This window comes from Calliopsis andreniformis, chromosome 10, assembly GCF_051401765.1.
Source record: "Calliopsis andreniformis isolate RMS-2024a chromosome 10, iyCalAndr_principal, whole genome shotgun sequence".
Classification (NCBI taxonomy): Eukaryota; Metazoa; Arthropoda; class Insecta; order Hymenoptera; family Andrenidae; genus Calliopsis; species Calliopsis andreniformis.
In genome coordinates, this window is record NC_135071.1 from 7,005,497 (window position 1) to 7,029,078 (window position 23,582).

A 23,582-nucleotide genomic window follows, 5' to 3' on the forward strand; every position below is an offset into this window, starting at 1 on the left:
TGCGAATATTTCTCAAGTCCTTGCCGAAATACTACCTCATTGGTAAAATTATAATGTCTCTTTGTATTATTTTTCATCTTACTTTTATACATATACATATTTTTATACATATCCGGAATCGCTATTTTGTGAATGAATGCGAGTATGTCAGAATCTGGACTCAAAATTTAGAATGGTTGAGAGCATCACCAAACCTATTGGTTGAGGAATGCAGAAATCAAAGGAACACATACACCATGCACACGCGTGATTTCAAGCGAGCCTCCGAGAGCAACCGCGACTTGCCACCGGGTTACAATAATGCAGCATCAGCTTTTTGATAGCTAGATCAGCGTGGGTCCCACCCGAGTGCTCCAAGCCGCGTCACTCTTCGTTGACAAGTCATGAGGTACGCGATGAAGGGCCTGTGGGCTAATTATCCTTTCTTCTATCAGTTAGATTCTCAATAGTTTCGAGCAGAGATTCGCTCAAAAGTGCAGTGATAAAATTTCAAATAGTTTCTGTTTTTCTTGATTATTTCTTACTATCCAAGTTCGGCTTAATAATATAGTAACAATATCTCTAATCGTGTGTGTGTGTGTGTGTGTGTGTGCAGTTTTCCAGGTATACTCCAATTGTCTATAGTACTCCAGGTTTTTGGAAATCAGATAAAGACCAAGTAATTCAAAGAAAACGTATAAAATTTGTATAAAGAAGTAACCAGTTGATTGGTGAGTCTCTCATTGTAATATTTTTTTTCATTCCTCTTATGGTTGTAATTCTTCTTTTTTTGTTTTGTAACGGGAAAAGGGAGTCCATCGGAGAGTTGTCTCTGATCCCGGAGTATATTTGACTCTCCTGCTTAATGTTCTTTTAAAATGTGCTTATCATCAGAATATATTCACCTATCTTAATATTGCAAATGCAATACAGTATATTTAATAATCAGACCTTCAACCAAGCATCCACCCTCCCTCGAACAAGCATCCACTACGGAGCCTATATAGGACTAGACGAAAACGAATCCACAATAATTAATCTATCATCGAAGGTGAAGTAACTGCTCTACTTCATTGTTGAATGTACTGTTAACGCGCGTAACATTTGTGCAGAAAACATTCCGTCGACCAACGCGACCGCGCTACGCACGTTACAATGTGTGTATAAAAAAGTAGAGAACGAGGAATCCTGGCAATAAATGTCTTTAAAGTAGACGCACGACAGCATAATTATTCGATTGCGGCTGTTAATGCCAATTCTTATTTTTATAATCAAAAACGCTAAAAGTAGTAGAATCTAATTGAAATTAGTAGTAATAATTTATTCAAAAACATAGTTTTCCTGTCATCTTTCGCTAACAGATTCCGCGACAGAGTGTACGATGCTTTCCTCTATCGGGTATGACAAACCTCCTTGGTTATTATCTCATCACCCGAGCTTTGTTTATAAACTCATCTCAAACAGCGTGGCAGTCCTTAGGAAAACGAGGACTCATTTACGAAATTAATGCATGAGTTGCTTCAAACCAACAAGTACTTGTTCAAACTCGAACACAAATCTAATTTTAAACTTCAAATATTATAAAATGTAAACAACTTTTTATACCTCTATTTTTCCTAACTATACGCACTCTGCACCTTTTACATATTAAAATTCCTTTCTTTACCCCTTTTTCTGCGATATAGTAAAAAATAACTAGAACAATTTTTAATCAGTTATAATAATCGTCTGTAATTAAGATGTTAATTTTTGTAGACTAGATACATTGTATAAAATAGAAGTTTGATCAGAATACACAATGTAACGCGGTGATTGACGCGCAAAATGATACTCGATTTTGATAATTAATTAAAGAGAGTGAGTGGACTTTATTAACTGATTTGGCCAGCGGTTTTACGGTTTATTTCATGTTTGGGTGATTACTGTGCAACTTGACAGACGTCCTGTAACGAGAATCTCTTTGTGCCGAGATTAAGTACTTAAGCGAAGTCAGAGCTCGGCGAATCGAAAATTCAAACCATCAACCGCTGTAACCACCTCTTAGCTTTTTTCGCCACAAGATTTACGCTTCCCAGATAGCTAGTTCTTTATAAGCAGTTAGTATTTTGATTTACATTAATCTACAATACCAAAAATACACGGTAGATCAACTAAAGAGTTCTATAATCCTAACGTTCCTAAAACTATCTTTGAATTGCTTTTTCCTAAATAAACACTTTCTATTTTTTTTCTCGATACATAAAACACATATTTAAAGTGATTAATATCAATTTAAACGTGCACTATCTAATAGATACTCTTTCCAGGTTTCATGACAATAAATTTATACATTATATATGTTCATTGTTTCTATTTCCGTTTTCGTTTCCATTTTCTCTTTTAATTTCACATTTCAATGTACAAATCTTCAAACCTTTAACTAAATTTTTAGACTTTCAAATACTTCAAGAAAGATTCTTTATTGACTCCATGTATAGCTTGAAGGTATTTTATTTAGTGATTTTTAAAATCATAGAAATGTATAAAAAAGGTACAATTCTTTAGTGTCATGAAACTGTCAAATAAAAATTGCTGAGGTAATAGTTTTATTATTATAAATATCATAACATAAATTATATATATGTTATGAAGTATAATGAGAAACTATTTAACTAAGATAAGTCAATACTTTAAAAGTTCATATCTTCGAATCAGTAAATACATATTTTAATATTTCAATATTCAAATCATTAATTTTCTAATATTCCACTAGCCACATCGATAAATATTCTACTAATCAGAGTCTCAAATAATTGATCATTCAAGTATTATTACATTCTGAGTTTCAAATAATTATAATGTATGTATCTCTAATAATTCGTTTCCGACATGATGAAAATTCTTCTTAAAACTTTGTACCTCAAAGTACCCTTGGAATCGTATTTTCATATTTTTCATCTACAAATATAATCAGACCGTAAATGCCGCTAGGGGAGATAATCAGATGTTGTACAAGTAAACCGCAACTAGCAAGAAACCTCGACTAGCTTTACTTCCCCCGATGCAATTCAGCATCGTGCGCGTTTGCAGCATCGAATGCTTGGTCGAATTAAACCAATGAGCAAAAAGGGATAACAAAAAGCTTGGAACGTATCGAAGGTGCGAAAGCAAAGGGAGGCCCAGACAACATTAATCTCAAACCCGCTATGAGAGACTTCTTGTAATACAAAATCAGCAGTGGTGTTTCACTGATCGTTATCAATGTGTCGAAAAAAGTTAACAACTGTACAGAAGAATGTATCAGGCAAAGTATCCTAAGCATAGTGTTGGAACATCTCGTAGATTAGTCTAGTAGCAATTTCCATTTTTTAGCGCTTCAGAAGCAATGATTTACGATAGACATGAAAAGACTTCTTAAGTATATTTTTTAGTATTATGTACATTTTTTACATTTTGCAAATTAAAATATTTGTGCAACTTTAAGTTACTAACAAGTACATAACTCAATTACAATACATGTAAAAATAAAATTAAATGTACACCTATGTATATTTAAATAATATCGAAAATTGTTTTTTCATCGAAATACTATATTCAAACCTCCATAGATGAGAGCAAACAGTTACAGTGGCTCACGAAAGAATTCCAATACTCACTATTGAAACCTTAAACAATAAAAATATACACGTTAAACTTAAGTACTGAAAGTAATGTTATAACTACTGTAAAATACAAGTATAGAAATTGTTTGTACAAAATTTGAAGTATATCGGTTAATGTTTGCAGAAGTTATAAAACATTCATTGCGAGAGTGCAGTGAAACAGAATCACAAAAGTAGTCGAACGGCATTTGTTATACATATCTTATTTTATGTTAATACTTAGTTGGACCTCCTGTGGCTTCAATTGTTGCTTCAAGGCATGGCTGCATTCTGTGTACTAGCTTTTTGGTTACTTTAGATTTGATAGAATTCCATACTTCTACAATTTTTTGTTTTAGGACGTCTTTCGAATTTATGTCGTAATTTTTTAATCTCCTGCCGATTTCCGTCCACAAATGTTCAATGAGGTTAATATTCGTACTTTGCGGAGGTATAATATAACATATGCGGTATATTATACAATAACTATTCTTTTACAATTCCGGCCGTATACTTGGGATCATTGTCCTTTTAGAAATAAAAATTTTCCAGTAACCCCAATCTTGTCTCATTTTCTTTTAAATTGTTCTTTAGAACGTTTAAATATTTGTATTTATCCAAAATGCCATCAATAAAAACAAGATTTCTAGTGCCGTTAGCCGCCATACACCCCCACGACATCACGGAACCACCACTATGCTTTACGAATAAGACGTAAATTTTTAACATTCATTTCTGAGTTGGGTTTTCTGCAGTCATAACGGCGTCCATCCGATCCGAACATATTAAATTTGCTCTCATAAGAGCAGAGAGAAAATAACATTGTCCCAAAAAGCATCATTTTTATTATTGTACTCTTTCGCAAATGTTAAACGCTTAGACTCATTCTTCTTGTTAATAAATGGCTTCAAACTTTCCCTCTTTGTGTATTTTTAATATTCATTCCCTTTCGCATATCTGCGTTTCCGATTTTTTGTGAACTCATTATCAGTGTACAAACTATGGTAGAATTAATTTCAACAGGCGGCTCAGGGTCACAGCTCCTCACGCGCCTTTCTGGTGGGTTCCCCCACCGCGGCAGTTCCCCGTGCGCGCGGACACACTTGCCGCGTGTTTAAATTAATTCTACCATATCACTCCCAGCGAAGCATGAAACTCACTATGTGATGTCTTTACATCAACTGAACCCAGCAATGTTTACATTTTCTTTAATACAACATTGTTTACTTACTTGATCTCTACGCGTTTTGTAACCTTATTTCAATACATCCTTACAGTACATCCTTTCATAACTTTTACAAATATTACGCGATTTACTTCAAATTTTGTATAAACAATCTCAATACTTGTATCTTACAGTAGTTATAACATTACTTTCAAAACTTAAGTCTAACATGTATATTTTTATTGTTTAACATGTCAATAGTGAACGTTCGAATACTTTTGTGAGCCACTGTATCTCCAGCATAGATCTAAAGGACGAAAAGGATTTGGTGGGGTGGTGGGGGTGGTGGGGGTTGGGGTGGGGTGGGGGCATTCGTCAGTCATATTTTGAAGAGCAACCAGTCATGCCATCTGTGCCATATTGTAGAAAAGATGTCGAAATTTAGGTCCATGATCACCAGAATACAAATTGGACATAAGAATATTGCAGACCACTACCTATTACTCTACCAACAAAACGTAAATTCCCACGATGTGAAGTTTATAATAGGTACTACAATCTTTACTAAACACCTCATTATAGATTATCCTAAATTTTTAGTTAGCCGTCACAAAATTCGAATAAAGTGAAATTTCAAAGACAATTTTAACGCCAGCAAAATCTATAACATGACAACCTTTCTCAAAAAAACTAAGTTTGTTGACTCATTAATCTAGACGCAAATACAGTTACGTTTCTTTTTTTCCTTTTCCTTTTCTTCTTCGTCGCTAATAATCGTCATAAGCAGTTGATGTGACATTAAACCTTATTTAAAAAAAAAAAATATTTAAATATTCAGTTTTTCAAAAATTTCAATATTTCAATATTCAAGTTTTCAAATTTTAAAATATTCCAATATTCAACTGCATCTTGTATTTTATATTTGTACATATTTTTCATCTTTAAATATGCGTTTTGTATACTTAACTGTACATTCAATTCTGTATTGTTATATCACATAAGCACACCTATGATTGCCAAATTCCTTTTACTAAAAATTTCTGCTTGTGGTTTATTTCTTTAATCAATGTGGTTCCTTCTTTTATCAGAAACATACTAAATTATTTGGCAACCCTATGTACCAAGTGTCCCCAGGACTAATGGTACAAGTGGGAAGTTAGTAATTCTACATGAAAGAAAATGTTGAAAATAAGCTAACAGACCAGGTAACTGTATAAATCCCAGTACTTAGACACTAGTGCATATAATATTAATTATTACGTTGAATGTACGCTTAGTCCATTAAAAAACTATTTTATGCAGTTAATCACATATTTTACAGCAAACTTCTATTTTCGTAAAAAGATATTATTTTTTACACTTATCAATTTGTACTACATTCAGTAGTGTTCTTACCTGACTTTTTAAAAAATTTCAACTTACTCTTAAACTAATATTACTAATAACATATTATACTTTACTATAATGAAAATATTTTTAGTAAGATGGAATACTACAAAATTATTTGTTTGAACGAGCGATCATAATTAAAATTAGTACTCTTTTTATTTACGTATCTAAGTATAAGTACGATACTTGGTACAATAGGATCCAGAAAAGAAATAACTTCCTTTTTTCCGTAAAGTAGAATTTGATCAGCTTATGAATGTCAAGTAGAAGGTTGGATTTAACATTAAATCCAAATAGTTACATAGTACTTGCAGTGCATTCAGATAATCAGAACAGATATAAACATTATAATTAGAACAATCAGAAGCAAGCTCAAGGGCAATTTTGATTGTACGTAATACATTTAGCAGAAAAGACAGACGTGTGTTTGTGTAGGCTTATTAAATGAAATTTATTTAGCTCAGGCGAGAAACAAGCCACACTGATAATTCCTGTCTTTTCTTTCCATCAGTAAAGATAGCTATACAGGGTAGAGTTAGGGAGCCTATTAGCAAGATGGTTAAAAAAAATGGAGTTAGGGTCTACTGCTTCCTTAAGAAGCAGACCAAGCTCGATATTTATTTCAATCGACGAACTAAGGAAAAAGTGTACTCACAGAGGTATGAAGCGAAGTTGTTTTCGGTTCTAAGCCAAACTCTATGTTGCTGTAAGCCATCAATTTGAATTGGAAGTATAAATCGAGCTCTGTTTACTAATTTGGTCTATCTTGTGAATTCTATGAACCTTTGTATTAAATTATAAAGAGCTGTTCCCTTGTTCGAAAGATTTTTTATGATTGTTACAGGAGATTGTTACATAGTACATTATTAGAAGGGGTGCATATATAACTCAAGACGATATGAAAGGCTGCAAACTGAATTCTCTCAATTCTTAATTTAAGATAGGACTGGGTCAGATGAATGATGTTTGTATTACCCCTAGCTTTAGTAAAAAATTCTTTGTATTGATCATACCATAGAACATAAGTATCTGGCTGCTGGGTAAGAGTATGTTTAATTGGTTTTAAAACTTGATCCAAATCATCCATTACATTGGAATTAGCCACTTCTTCAGAGCGTTCAGTTTTCTTCTGTTTCTTGACAGGAACAATCAGCTTTTTAGCTGGGGTAGAACTCATGAAGCTCGAACCAGCTGTATCTTTACATGTGTTAGTGTTTAAGAGTGAAGGAGAGAAGTCCTTGTTAATCTTCTTTGGGATACTGGGAGAGGCAGTTACATCAAAGTTCATTGTTTCACCAAGATCTGATATAGCTTCCTGAGAGTTATTCAAATCAGATTCTTCTTCATGAGTCAGTGAAGAAGAATTATCATTCTGTTGGCTTAGACTATTATTAGAGCTCGGACAGTGTTTGGTCACAGGACCTTCCTTCTGGATGAATGTAAATCTGTCTACAGAAGCTAAGGATATATAAGAAGCATACTATAGAAAATTCTACCCGAACAAAAGACATGGGCGATACTGTTTTAATACCCATTTGCTTAATAGTATTTAATATCACAGAGTGCGGTATAACGAGGCAAACGTTGAAGAGAATAACCTGTTTAGTTTTCATGAGTAAAGGCTTAGGAGAGAGAAGATGATCTTTAATATTAACGTTGACATTTTTTGACGTGAGTTTATTTACCAAGGATTTGTCCGACAAATACAAACATACTCTATTATTGGAGATTTTTGAGGCGAATCTTATATTGATAGGATAGATAACTTTTTCAACTGCGACTATGTATTTTTTAATGGTGATGTCAGCATATGCGTCTAATACTATAACATGTTCTTTCGTAGGGAAACTGTCTTTTTGCATTATACTTGCGCATGTAAATACAGAGGTAATCTTGAGGTACAGTTTCTGTGGCCATGATATCAGTAGGGGAAATTCCTATACACAGGAATATATCTCCTAATTAACAGAGGTAGAAGACGGAACTAACAAGCCCAAGCGTGTTGAGCTACGAAATGAAGGAATCACAACAAGCACTATCACCACTACAACTAATAGCTTGTAACTCGCAAAACAAAAGCGAACGTCTTATCACTTCGAATGTCAACACACGACTAACTTCTGTAGTTGTTCAGAGGAGGAATATTTCGTCTTTTTAATTTACTTTCTCAAGAAATATCCAAATTGCTTATGTTTATTATATGTTCATGAAATGTATCAGCAGAATCGGGATACTGGGCCTTACAGATTGAACTGTCCAAATACTATGTCATTCACTGTGGTTATAAATTTTTATATTTCACAAATTATCCATAATTTGACTTATATAATCGAAAAATTCTCCGTACGTTAAATGTCTAAGTGTTGGCTCTCTTATTTTATACAATACAATTTTTTGATATCGTGCTTCGTTTTTAAGAAAACTGACTGTGAATTTTAGTTGAGAACGAGTGTTCCAAAGTAAATATTTACAGTTCTAGATATTTGAGGGATAAATGGGAGTGCAATGCTTCTAGCTCCCAGTAGAGAAAGTCAATAATAATCAAACCATGAGTGTTTTCCTTACCCTGTGTGCATTTCAAGTTCTCAAAGCTATACATATGTATTTCCATACGCTTGTACTCGGTCGTAGTTCAAACTCAATTTTTTTAAAAATGAAGCAGAATATTAAAAAATTTATTTTACATTTTCGACTTATTCTTTAATATAGAATCACCATCTTTGCGTTTGTATTTCTTAATTTTTAATCCATATCTAACCAATTATGTTGCAGTAAGAAGTGTCGATGGATCAACTTTCAACATCACGAAAGTTAATCGATTACAAATGGGTGCTTACCTGTGTATTGCTTCGAATGGAGTCCCACCTACTGTCAGCAAACGAATAATGCTCACTGTACATTGTGAGTATTTTTTTAAAACTTTTAAATCCAATTAAATTCCAGTATAATTGTAGTCGAAATTTGTTTTTCTCTAAATTTGTAGTCACACCAATGATCTCAATACAAAATCAACTGGTAGGAGCACGAGAAGGACAACCGGTCACTTTGGAATGCAACTCAGAGGCCTTTCCGAAGTCGATCAATTATTGGACGAGAGAAAACAATGAAATTATAAAAACAGGTAAGTATTTAAAATGAGTCATCCTGTAAATTTCATATAATTTCTTTTAGTCACTAATCAGTCACTAATTTAGTCACTATCAGATGTGATTAAAAAAGCTGTTACATAGTAATCTAATGTCAGTATACACAGAACTGTAATATTAAAGTAATAAAAATATTGATTGTATATTAATTTTTTGTAAAGTAATAGACTGAAATGACATATTACATATATAAAGACACAAAAATAGTATGGAAGTACACTTCCCTTGCCCCTGTGACAAGACGCTGAATCATCTCGATGAATACACCTTTTTTATAAATTGAAATAGTTTTAAAATAGCGGGCAATAATTTTGTTTTGTAGAATGTCGTTAAACAGGGTATTCGCAACAGATGTCAGAAATTTCAAGAATAACTTGTTTTGCTGACTGTGATGTGCACAACCTGACTAGTACAGTAGTTGCTATACTTCGTTCACTGGGAGAACGCAGTTGTCGGTTGACGAGTTTTCGTACCCTTTGCGCAGTTCACGCCTACGCTCATTAGTTATTGGCTCTGTCACTCCCGAGCACATCCCTACCCATGAACTCCTTGTTGGGCCCTTGGAGGTCCTACCATTTCTAAAGAAAGTCACTTCTTCAAGTGTTAGCGCATAAACGGTGTGAAAGAAATTTTGAACAAGCAAACGATATTCTTTTAATTTTAGTTTTCTCCGAAAGTATTAATGCGGCTCTGTTAGCAAATAAAAATCTTCTTGAATATCGTCTCTGTCGACCGAAAACGTATTGGTACTAGTCAGAATTCTTACTGCGTTACAATACCATAAACGACCCTAGATTTCCCGTGTCATAAACTACCTGGTCGCATCGAACATTTTGTAGGAAATCCAGGAAACAGTTCTACCGTTGCTGTTTCTTTATAATCAAATAAGCTGTGGATTCTTATACATTGATATCTCAATAAATATTGTTTCTTAATAGATAGAAACATTTGTTTCATTTGGACACTAGGTATACAGAGTAGAAAGAAGCAAGGCGTGTCCTTTTAGGCTCTTAAATCCTTTACCAATCTCAGTGGAAAAGTCAGTCGGAGCAATGGAAGCCATCTGCGTGAAACGACTGCGTTCTCTCAGTGAACGCAGTATAGATTGAAAGCCACGCTCACGTGTGGCCGGGAACCTTTGTCGCAACTAGTAGTCGGTTCGACTCCCTTTGCTCTCGGCAGCGGAGATAACTAAATGTTCACACAAATAACACTAATTGATTTCTTGTACTCTCCCGACGGAAATGCTACCAAACACAACATGATTCCGTTGATTTATAACAAAGATGATTAAAACTTGATTTGCAGAAAGGATGGTCATGCTCGTCTGGGCATAGGTTGCTACGAAAAGTTCTCCAATTTATTAATTCTCTGTTATCCACTGTTCTGTTTTTCGCTGCTTTCGCTGTTTGTACTTTACTTTAAAATACACTTTACTCTTACAGTCAAATACGACGAAAAACTGAACATTTCACATTTCTACTACTGTAAATCGAGTAATGTTAGTAAAAAAAAGATGTGTTCTTATTTATAAAACCCAAGGTGACCTTGATTTCGGTTTATTTTCAAAATTTTTTACTGATATTTATTATACACCCCATACCCAGCTACTTTTGTTCTAAAGTTTTTTTGTCAGGCGACTGCGAGTGAGAAAATCGTGCGTCGCATTAGAAGTAATACCCTGTATACTTTAATTTTTACACATTATTAACAAAATAAACTTCTTTGGTAAAAATACAAATCCAACTAACGAGACATTCTGTTTAGATAATCAAATATGGTTAAACAAATAGGGAACAGAAACATATTCAATGTTTATACAGATTGTTTTCAAACATGTGGGGCATTTTTGAAGGATAGGTTTTACATATGCAGATAATAAAAAAAGTTCATGTGGAAATATGTTTAGAAATACTTAGTTTTTCAGTTATACGCTATTTTGTGTTGTGCAAAACGCAGGCCCATTTCTTGCCTGCGCGGTGTGCTATCTTCTTCAAAGTTTTACTAGGCCCAGAAGTACTGCAACTGTCTAAATGAACGACACACAGTTAGAGGTGTGAAAAATCCCAACTTTTCGGGATAGGGACAAGACGGAGAATTTTGGGCGAGATTGAGCGGGATACCGAGGTAATACAAGCGCTGAACATATGTGTAAGCGGGACATATGTGCACGTGAATTTTTTTCATTGTCTTCGTATTTAAAATCTACCTCCCAAAAACGTTCCACATGTTTGGAACCACTCTGTATACTACAATGTTACATTGTGCTCATATTTTCTTATTTTTTGTGTATTATTACCGAACGACAACTCCTTATCGTCTTTATTTCTTTATCGTACACAAATTCCTAGCTTATTAAAGGGGTAGACTAGTATATGGCAATGAGGTGACATTACCAACCTTTGAAAAAATATGGGTTTGCGGGAGCTAACTTTTTTAGCTGGGACTATGCTGGGGCATAGAATGGTTAGAGACTAACTTCAAGGGCGCCAAGATTGCATTGTATGTACACTCATAGCCTATAAGTGAGACTGCGACAGCAACGCATGCGTTTGGATCTCTCTATCTGACCGGTCCCGATCGCCCTGTTCGCTCTCCAGTTGGGATAGAGCTCAATGGGCACAAGTGTAACGCCCCGACAGTTTTTATTTCTTGCTTTTCTTATCTATTTCTAACTTGATCTAGTGTTTGCATTCTTTTATATTCTCTTTTATTCTCTTCTATTCTTTTCTTTCCTGTATTACAGACTCTCCTCTATTCCTGTCTTTTTCTCTCCTCATGTATCACTTCTATTCTATTCTAACCCCACTTTTTATCCCCTCTTCTAAGAGATGCTATCTTTTCTTCTATTTCTTCCTAAAATTGAATATTAATTGTTAGTATTCATTATTATTAATCAAGTACTGTTATAAATTATGTTAATATTATATTATTACGTTTCTAATATAAATCATTATAAAAATCAAATCAAATCGTAATAATTTATATCAACAATGCGGAAAATAGAATAAGATAACTTAAATTGTGTAACACTACGCAGGCGTATTTTTAGAATTTCGAGTATAAAAGGAACCGCACAAGCGGCAGAGACCAGATTCGTGCCCTGGCAATCGTGGTGTTAGCACAAAAACCTTGAAGGCAACTGATATACCCATCCAATGGTAATGAAACCGCTTTTCTAGTAGGCATCGACTGTTATCCAGCTACACAACGATAGCTGATTTCCCCTTCGGAGCTTGCATCACTAACTTGTCAAATCACGAAATCCTAACCTTGAATTCTAAGCGTAAGTTGTGAAAACGAGTATCTCAGAGGTAGCTGATTTGCGATCCTCTAAGAATAAGACCGCTCCTCTAGCAGGCAGCGACTGTTTCGAATAGGTGAAAAGGGTAGTTGATGATCCATTTGAAGTTAGCCGTTTGCACACTGTAGCAAACAAATCCAAACTGTCAAACAAGTATTAAGAAGCAATTCAATATCTCGAAGAGTTTTGAGGCCGCTCCTGAAAGGTTATTTCCTAAAGGCAGTGACCATAACTCCGGAAGAGGTTAAAATAAACAACCTCGAGATAGCTTAGACAGAAATACTAAATAATAAATTATAAGTGTGATACCAAAGCGTTTAAAACGAGGATCCTCATACTACGAATTAAATTACAAGAATGATTGTCCTCTTTATCTCAAATTCTTAATTATTATAGCGACTTCCTAATTATTATAATTATTATAAGCGAATTCATTAATTTTCATATTATTATAGCGACGCATATCATTAGATTCTGTAATTCCTTAATTATTATATGGGTTCACATCATTGTTATCATAATCATTAATTACTGTTAGTCATACTTTCTTCACTAATAGATTGTAATTAAGAGCAATTATATAATTCAAGTTAGAAATTATCATTAAAAGTTGCCAATGAAGTCATTTTTTCTAATAAAATAAAGTAAATCGTTAAATAAAATAATTATTGTAAAAGATCTAGGCCTGTAGATTTTAATCTTTAACCGCACGCCACACGAATCCCCTCCTTTTCTCTTCATAGAAAGCCGCTCTTCCATGAGCAACATAGCTCCGCTCACCTAAGTCGTTAGGAATGTTACACAAGTTTATAAGACACTACTAAAGTTGAAAACTTTAAACGCCCATATCGCGAAAACAAAAACATGAGATTTAAGTAGTTCTGTCATGTAATCATATATACAGTATGTCCCACGAAATCCTGGACAGTCGATTATTTGCTAACCTATTAAAGATACGAAAAAAGTTTTTATATGAAATTGAATGGCAAGAGGGGGCTGATTTATTGGCCGTAACAATTTTTTTTTATCATTATTGTTTACAGAGATATGAAAGTTAAGTTTGGTTTTTTAAATGGGATCATATATATTTTTTTTTTTGATCAATAGATAGTACGTTTCAAGACGAATTCAGCAAACATTAATGTATACACCTTTTTTCAAATAGTTTTTAAGATATTACGCGTAAAAGTTTACTGATTTTCGGTGGAAGATTTAGGTCTGCCGTTCCTACCACAGTCTCTTCGTATCAGTTTCAAGAGGCACGGTTTAACACGTTCGACGCGCGACAGGGTAGATCTATCGACTGGAGCCCGTTTCTCCGGAGAATTATTGACCCGGCGGTGCTGCCGCGCGCTAGCATACAATCGGACAAACCTTTTTCGACCATTTTTTTACCCCCGCACGCAACGTGTTAACCAGTAGCATCTTAAGTGTGGTCGAGAGTCGAGACTCCCTACTGTGCTTCCTGGTCTCGCAGATTTTCTTCCACCGAAAATCAGTAAACTTTTACATGTAATATCTTAAAAACTATTTGAAAAAGCGTGTATACATTAATGTTTGCTGAATTCGTCTTGAAACGTACTATCTATTGATAAAAAAAAATATATATGATCCCATTTAAAAAACCAAACTTAACTTTCATATCTCTGTAAACAATAATGATAAAAAAAAAAAAATTGTTACGGCCAATAAATCAGCCCCCTCTTGCCATTCAATTTCATATAAAAACTTTTTTCGTATCTTTAGTAGGTTAGCAAATAATCGACTGTCCAGGATTTCGTGGGACATACTGTATAACTGTGTAAAAGAAACTTTCTCAAAACGTTTGTGGAAGGGAAGTATTAATAATGCTTCGTTGTTTGGTTGTTGGTTTCGGGTTATTGGTCAGCTATAATGTTGTTAAGAATATTGTTAACTAATCCATACGTTGGTTTGTTATTTATCCCAAGTGAATGTAAAAGTTCGTGATGTAAATTAATTTATAAAGGCACAGCGAGAAAGGCTGAGCGTTAGTGTGGGCGTGAAAAGAGAAAGGTTTTGAATTTCTGCCTTAGTAGTATTCCTTCCTCGGCTTTCGGCTTGGTTCAATCGTGCAGGTGAAAAATAAAGGTCGATTTTCACGTATCCGTTGTCGTTCAGTCTGTCCCGCCCCATTTTGTTAGAAAAAACATCGTTTCCCTGTTTCTAAATGGAGCGATTCGCACTCGACGTTCAGTGTCCGTCCGGCAAAACGAGTAGATGGCTCCATGCGCACATAGTTTTCCTCCGTCCTATCCTTAGCCGTCCCGTAGGTAGAAATATCGTCTTGTTTTTGCATGAAGCAATTCGCACTTAGTCCGTTCGGTTCCGTATCCCACCGTCCACACCTGTCAGGAAAAGCTAAATATCGTTGACAAACGATACTTTCGCCTTCTGTCGCAGACCGACGAAAGGCCTCTTGAAATCAGGTGAAGCAGACCCTTTTTTATGACCCTGACAGGTTCTCGAATCAAACGTCTTGAAAGGTGCACCACGGAAAACCGTCATAAAAAAAGCAATGGCCTATTTTGTTAGTATTACATGAAGTATTTTAGAAAATATGAATAAAATAATTGATAAAAAAAGTTGATAACTTAATAGAATAATTATGTACATAAATAACTTTTATCTTTTATTTTTATAGTGAACTTAATATTAACAATATAAAAACTAATGAAATCTAATATATAAATATACACATAATAATAAAAATATAATGTAAATATACATGATGTCACGAATGTGCATAGTATGGTAGTGGAAATGTGACGTCACTCATCCCTAGGCGCAGAATCGAGCCTGGCTACCATGGTGTACACTCAGCCCCACATTTCACCAAGAATCATCGTACATCTTTTTTTTCGCCTCGGATGTCGACGCGATGTCGTCGTACGGTGCTGCGCCTCGCAATGTCGCTTATTGTCGCGCGTCGCAACACCTCACTTTGACATGCCACAGATTTTGCCTTAGATCATATATGTATTTTTAGACACGGCTTCAAATAACTTCCTTTATGCAAAGATAAAATCATCTACGTAACGGTACACACATGCAAGATGTATAAGCTATGCTAGTATGACATGTATGCAATTTCCAAAGAGTGACACACCAATATTCCAAACGTGTTAGACTGTTTTACTGTTCGACATTAATCAGAATGTGAAAATGTTTAACTTTCAAAACACATATTGAATTGACTAAATATTAAATATACATAATTTGGGAATTATAATTTCGCAAAATGTATTTAACGTTTAATTGAGATATTGATAATGTTCAAATTGTAACTATTTCCTTATAATTTATTTTAGTTTAAAAAAATAATAAGAACAATACATAGATATCTAGAAGAGCACGATTTACTTATAATTACTCATTACAAAATAATTTCCTATCATTATTAATAATTATTTCAGAACTAAATTCGCACAAGCTGCTCGCAGCTACTCGTGGATTGCGAGTATTGGTAGCATCCAGTAGCATCTGAGCGTCCGATGGCATATCAGCCATTTGGAATGATTATCTTTTGGCCAGTGTGGCGTCACAGTTGGGCAGTTATCTTTTCTTAACCAAGCTAGTGGATTTTCTATACATGCCGTGTCTAGTAGTACATATGGTCTAAAAGGATTCTATCGTATCTAAGTTCACGTAGACGTTTTTGGACACCCTTCATCGAAACACGGAGTGAAAACTCCTTGAACGTTGGATACTTGAGGGTTAATAAACGCGCCCTTACCTATGACACGTAGTTCGCTTATGTTAACTTGGAATTTTCAAGTTTGCCGCGAGTCATTTGCCGCGTAAGCCGATGTATAGTATACTGATCAGTGAGGTTTGGCAGATTTCCAACGTCCAATAGGATTCGCATGTTTTTGGCGTGAAGTAGTAACAGTCAATGAGCTATTAGCTTCAGCTTAGCCAATTGCCGGGTAAAATGGAGTGTGATCGAGGCATCGAGGATGCGATAAGTTCGAACAACGACAGATTCTCGTCAACTCTTGTACGATTCAGTTTAAAAATAAATAGCTTTCAGTTGAATACAATTATTGTTTATTAAAATACACTCATGCAAGGTGAAATCAGTGTGTAAGGTACACATACCACCTCTTAATTATTAGAGACGAAGCGTACTTAATAGATTCTTGGTGTTTTCCTGTTGAAAATTATACCAAGCATGGCATTATTCGGAATATTAATGATTATAATAAATAGAGTAGGTGTTTCTGGTAATGATGAGTATCAGAAGAATGAAGCAGAATGAGTGATTGAACAGGTGCATGCAGAGATAGGGATGTATGATAGACTTACAGTTTAGGAGACGTCCCCAAAGACTCGTACATACAGTTTTATCAAAGCTTTCATTATGCAAAGAAACCTTTTTCTTTCTTCACTTATAAAGGAACAAGCTACTGCAAAAACTACCTGTATTTCAGGATATCTAGTCGAAAATGGGAACAATAGGTCTGGTCCGAAGTTAACAAGAAATGTTCACATACTGACTGTTGCAAGATTTTCTGCTACTACTTTTATACTTACAAGGAGACCATTCTCTCAATTGTGAACACTTTCACATAATATAATTATGGGCTTTTCCACACCAATTTCATCACTTCAACTTTTCGATGTTAGATATCTTGACGATACTGAAACACGTTGTAGTGCACATGTAATTAGGGGAGAGAGGTTTAAGCATGAATTTTTTAAATTCGACATTATTTAAAAAATAGAAACCCACAAAGTCTACAGCTTTCATTGATGTGTATGCAATAATATATACGGTTTTATAATTGAATCTTTATGTTCGTAACCATAAAAAGCTGAATTTTGGCAATTTTTTTGTTTTAATCACGAAAATTGGATCTCTCGGAATAAATTTTTCGTGTATTGCATATTACGAGACGGTATGCTGCGAGAAGCGGGTGAGAATAAATATATTTCCAAAGAATACAGTAACTGAAGTACTAGTTGGTACAACCGACGAAACTGATGTGAGATCAGTGAGACATTGGGATTGTTGTAGCTGAGAACGAACCTGATGTAAAATCAGGAAGCCTCTGAGGATGGATGTGTTTGCGGACAAAACTGACCTGTGATCAATAAGCTGCAGGAGTCTGAGTTCGTGAATGCACCTGATGCGAAATCAAAAAGTCACTAGGATCAGTTTCGTAGACGAACTCAAAATAAATTGAGGGGCTGTTGAGGAAATTGGCGAGTTCAAACAGACGAACCTGATGCAAAATCGGGTTGCTGTAAACAGGTTGGGTAATATACAGACGAATCTAGTGTTATAGATAGCTGTAGTTACTTTGTTACTTTGTAGTTACTTTGGAAATAAGGGCATGCGGACGAATCTGATGTGGAATCAGAGAGCCGCAGGAAATGTTAGTAAACCTCATAACTTGTTAGTTACTAATTGATAAAATTCGAGTGGCTAAGTTGTATCGTGAGGGATCTGTCTACTTCAAATGGGATTGCTTAAGGTAATTGTAGGATTGAAAACAATCTAGTCTATTACGAGCCGAGGGTTAGATAGTCTGACCGAGGGTCAGGGTTTTTTGAAATATTGTTATTTTTTCGTGGACGAACCAACGGGTAACTTTGCACTCGTTGGGAGTCACCTCACGGATGTGGACGAACCAGTGCGCAAAGGCCAACACCGGGAGCCACCTTAGGTTTTCGGTAGGTTTTCGTGGACGAACCGACACTCAACTTGGCGAGTATCGGGAGCCACTAGGATGGAATAAAGACTGTGGAAGAACCAGCGAGTAACTTTGCACTCGCCAGGAGCCACGAGACATGGACGAATCAGTGCGCAATGACCAACACTGGGAAAGGGACCTTCGCAAGGATTGCGAAGATGTTAGTATAGCCTCGTAACTTTTAAATTTATAGTATATCTGGAGCGGTTAAGATATAATATTTGTGGGATCGTTATGCGTTCGCTTCTTATTGGATTTAGGAAAGGTTTTGATTGAACTAAGTCCAATTTAACAAACCTTATAAAAATGTATATTATTACGAGTTTAAGTTGACTCGAAGGGATACAATTGTTGATGAGTTTAACGTGTCGCGGAACTAAGTCCTCTCTCTCTAGATTACGCACAGAGGTATGCGGGGGACGCGTCGTTAAGACTACGTTACAGTGAATTTATTTTACGTACTGTACTCTATGATTCTGCTCGAAGGAGAACTAATGCTCGATCTTGCTTTCCAGTCTAAGCCGCGTAGTAAACTCGAACTGGATTACGAATGAGCCCGCTAGACCGAGTTTCTTGGCCTTTTTATAGTCAAAGATCTATGGGAAAAATGGTGGAGACTCGGCTGCATCGCAGAGTTTCCGAGAAAAGTTGAAAGATATTAGTTTCAAAGAAATCTATTAATTGGGTGCAACGGAAATGCCTATCGGCCCTTACATGGTGACTTCCAGGCAAAGTCAAAGGTCAACGGAAGGAGCTTTGAATCGAGCCCTTTCATAGTTACTTTACGTAACTCGTCTGGACTCGTAACAAGTCAAATTGAAATGAATACTTTAGTATATTCTAAACTCAGTCTTTATGTACAGGTACATAGTGTAGTGTTGTTGCGTAAAATGTATGATTTTAATGCTCGGTGTTTTAAGGCACCGGTGATGCTGGGACTTACAGAGTGGTCGTAGAAAGTGTCAAATAGAATTTATGCCGACTCGCAGACCCTATGAGGTTAAACTGTAGACTTGAAAGAGAAGTTTAGCCCGATCTAACTAAATAGCAATCAACTTGATGAACTTGACTATCAACGTGACGGTATTCTTCTAAATCCGCTAGGGCTAAAATCTCGGGGCTTATACATATAGGCCGGAAAGTGAATGGGGATTTCCACATACGGAAATCTCTTACGGTTAGTACAGCGTCATGGTTGTTATTAGAGATGACGTGATTAGTCACTAACAGTGATTTATTACTATGATCGCGGAATCACGATCGCAGTCGTGATTTAACTTCATTCACAATCGTAATCTTAATTTTTTATTTAGACTGAATTTGCTCACTGTGCTTGTAATTTTTGATCTTGAATCTTCATTGATAAATTATTTTTTATAAAATACTTTGATATAGCTTGCATATACATTTATCTGCACATATTGCAAATTTACTTTTAGTATTAAAAGGAAAAAATAATTGAATTTTGTTTTTCTCATCCTATATCAGTACTAATATTTTAAAGAGTAAAATATTAATTTTTCCTCTTATTATAAAAAACTTGTACATTTATACGGAATCCATGTAGTCTTAGCTGTTTATGTATTGATTTGTATGCTGCAGTAATTAACACTATGGAAAGAATCACAGTAAGTTTACAGAATTCTGTATATTCAAAATGGGCTAAAATATATACATAAAATATATATATAAAATGTATACTTAATATGATTGAAACATATAAATATAAAATATACGGGTTAGGGTGTTCATTTAGACCGTGGATGTAGGAATATTTTTACAACCCTGATTTAGACTGATGATTTTGGTGACATTTGACATCCAGTCCAAAGAATAGTCATATGCTTCACTAATCAGAAGCGATCACCAAAAATCACTGTGAACAACCACTGTGATTGCGAACAAACGTGATCGAACCACTCGTGATTCATAAATAGCAGTTCTAGCCATCTCTAGTTGCTACCCAGTTGTTCTGAGTCGCACTCCCATTAAGATAAACAAATAAAACGTGAGTGCTGGGGTGGTTTCTTTTGATAGGCAAAGACTTGAATATTTAGGAGAGTAACGGAAGATATTCTCCGCACGTAACATACAGAAAAGGTTTTTTAAAGTAAAAATGATGACAATATTCTTCTTTTGAAAATTTGATCACCGAATGATGACTCAAAAATGTTTACAAATTATGTGCTTATTCTATGGTCTTTCTCCTTTCCATTAAATTTGTGTAACCGTGGAAAAATTTTACAAGTCGACTCTTACTTATAATAGCATTTTTTTTGCAATTTTATAAAAAATAAAATTTAATAAAACTATTACATAACTAAAGCTCTCTTTTAAGTGGAGGAAAAACTAAAAAATTAAAAATAGTAAAAGAAACTATTCTTCGATGAAGCAGAATTCGAACTAGTGATCTCCCGATTACGAGTCCGCGATGTTCATATCTAAATGTTCAATTAATTTTTATAAGAATAGGTGGCCAGATATGGCTAATATTCTACAGTTTATTTATGCTTATTGGTCTCTACACTTTGACTCATATTTCATCCAAAAAGCGTTCGTCCACATCGCAGTCTCTCATTGTGACTTAAAAGCACTGTAGAATTGATAACTATACCGAAACGATCGCAAACAAACGGTGCCAGATGAATAGGTCTGAACAGGCCTTAAGGTTAAGACATTATTATTGCAAAATGATAGCAGATCGGACTCTATGCTACAGAACATTTTGTGATTCCATTGGGATATCCTACCACCTCTGCACATGAGCTCAAAATGACCCAGGGTTATGACATTCAAATACTGAATATTGTTGGGGTGAACGAGCTTTGTAAATTTTCCATAGAAAGCTTTTATTATTAGAATTTCATTGTGTAAAGTAGCGCTACGCACGGAGATAATAAAATGAATGGTCTCTCGATCAAATGACGTTTGACAGAGTAAAATACACGATGGTGAAAGGTAGACTAGCCAATGCATAATCAATACTCCATAACTGTACTTTTTGCTTCCTGTAAATCATAAATAAACATAACATAAAAGATTATTATTAATGAGCATAAATTATGAACCGTAATAATAAATAAATTAAAATGATAAGTAGGTGCTTATTATTTACTATTATTTGGAAAAAATAAACTTTATTTAGTATTCGTAGATTTGTGTACAGCACCACAACCAAGCTCAATCTGATCACCAAAAGGATCCTCTGAAGAGAGGGTACGCAGAACCATCCCTACTTTTAAGGAGTAGAGAACGTCAAGTGGTAACAAAAGCGGCCAAGTGGTAACACATTATGTAAATAATTGAAGAGATTAAATGGTGAACGTTGTTTGTTTAAAAATAAAGTTCTTAAACATTTTTAATAAAATGTTATGTAGTAACTCGAACGTTTTAGGTTTCATTTATACTGGCGAATGTTCCGTTCGAAGAGGCAAACGCATTTATTGCTGCCAGATGTGGAAATCCGAATTCTTTAAGGACTTGCTTATTCATTCATATTTCTAAAAATCCACATCTGGCCGAATAAAGTAATTTCGTGCTTTCTTCGAGCGGAGTGTTCCTCCCTAATAACCATCGAAGGCCGTATTGCCCCGCAATCGGTGCCTTCGCCAGCTCATCCTTTTCGGACTCGTAGGATCGGAGCTGACTAGCGGGACAATACGGCCATAAAAATATTCGGAAAATACGCGCGTGGGCCCACTCGAGCCACGCTATTCCGGGGTTCGTTCTTCCTCCCCAATCTTCGCGGCCTTCGACATGAAGGCGAGGTCTCCTCCACCTTCATCGCGAGGAGATCGGGGGCGGTTCCTTTGCCCCGTCAGGGTGACAAGGAGGATCTTCCTTCTTTCGGTCGAAGGCCAATCAATATCGATTTTTGTTTCATCGTGCAAAATCGGTGACGCCCTTAGAGTCGCGCGTTTTGGGGGTTGTAAGGGGATGAAGAGCGAACTCCGAAAAAATCGAAAACAGAAGATAAAACGTCGTCATTCGGACGAGTTGATTGCTAAACGTAACGACAGGGGATCGCAAGTCATCGTTCGGACTTGTCGATTTTTTAACCTAACGAGTCATCGAATCGGACTCTTCCATTTTAGTCATTTTACACTTTATCGTCGAGGACTATCCGAAGTAATTTGAAACAGTTACTCAATATTAACTTGGCGAGTGACAACCCGAGATTCGCGAGACGAAAGCGCGAACCGTACAGCGAATGCTAGTGTTGATAACCAGATTAGCAAGCAAGATCCTGCGTGGTAATATGTCGTTGTCGTCCTGAGCGTTGCAAGGAAAACTTTCTCATTTTCCTTGTAACGTTCAGGAAAAACCAACACGTATTGTTTTACAAGGACTCATTGTAAACAGGTTCTAGGGACCTCAGTTGAGTCTTGATCGCCTATGCGAATGGTTCGCAGGATATGTATTGCTTCGTTCCGTATATAAACTCGAGCAGGATCGGGCAGGCTCCCGAGAGTATCTCTCACATTGGGACTGATCGGGGTCCGGAAAGTGTTTAACTTATCGGGTCTGATCAAAGTCCCGAGAGTATCTAATGAAAATATCATAGGCATACAGTAGAATACGTCGAATTTCGACGGTCGATACGGTACGGATGTCGATCGAAGCCGATTCCAAATATTTTAAGATTCTGGCAATACCCACATGCAAATTTATGAAAGAATTAATTAATACTTGATCCGGAAAATCAACAAAAATATGCCATATTTCAATATACTTTTGAAACAAATAGATATTAACGAAAACTGTTTACATAAGTTGATTCGTCGTTTAAAAACGAGTAATCTCCCATTTTACACTTTTCGTCTATGTTAAATAGTTTCTGAGATATTAAGCAGAATATGTTTTCACCCACAACTTTGGGAGTAGTTTTCACCCCTGTATCATGGATATCAGTGGATAGAAAAAATAAGTATCGAATATTTTTCGCTACTCTACAAACCTGCTAAATTTCATCAAAATCTGACACTTACACTTTGGGTTGTTCGACTTGTTAGTTTCACTTAACACAACTAACAATAAGCCAAAAGAAGTATTACATCTAATATATGTTGCACCATTAAAATATAAAATGTTACCAAGTTCCTCGCTAGAGTTTCAACATCAGGACAACAGTTTTTCAACATACGTTCATCAAAAATAATGAAGTCCGTGTAAGCAGCGTCGATCTAACAAATTACGTGAAAAGTATGCCAGTGCATTGTGGAACGATTACACAGAAGCGAAGTCGGACTTTCGAGTTTGCAC

At 35.5% G+C, this 23,582-nt stretch overlaps 1 protein-coding gene across 1 annotated transcript in view; it reads left to right on the plus strand.

Annotated features, from left to right (window-relative positions):
* The window catches only part of LOC143184520 (neurotrimin), a 275,768-nt gene that overhangs the window by 224,558 nt on the left and 27,628 nt on the right, over positions 1 to 23,582 (plus strand). Inside the window, exons 5-6 of the mRNA XM_076386814.1 lie at positions 8,926 to 9,054; positions 9,137 to 9,274. Coding sequence (XP_076242929.1) covers positions 8,926 to 9,054; positions 9,137 to 9,274 — 267 coding nt within the window. The remainder of the gene's footprint in view (positions 1 to 8,925; positions 9,055 to 9,136; positions 9,275 to 23,582) is intronic.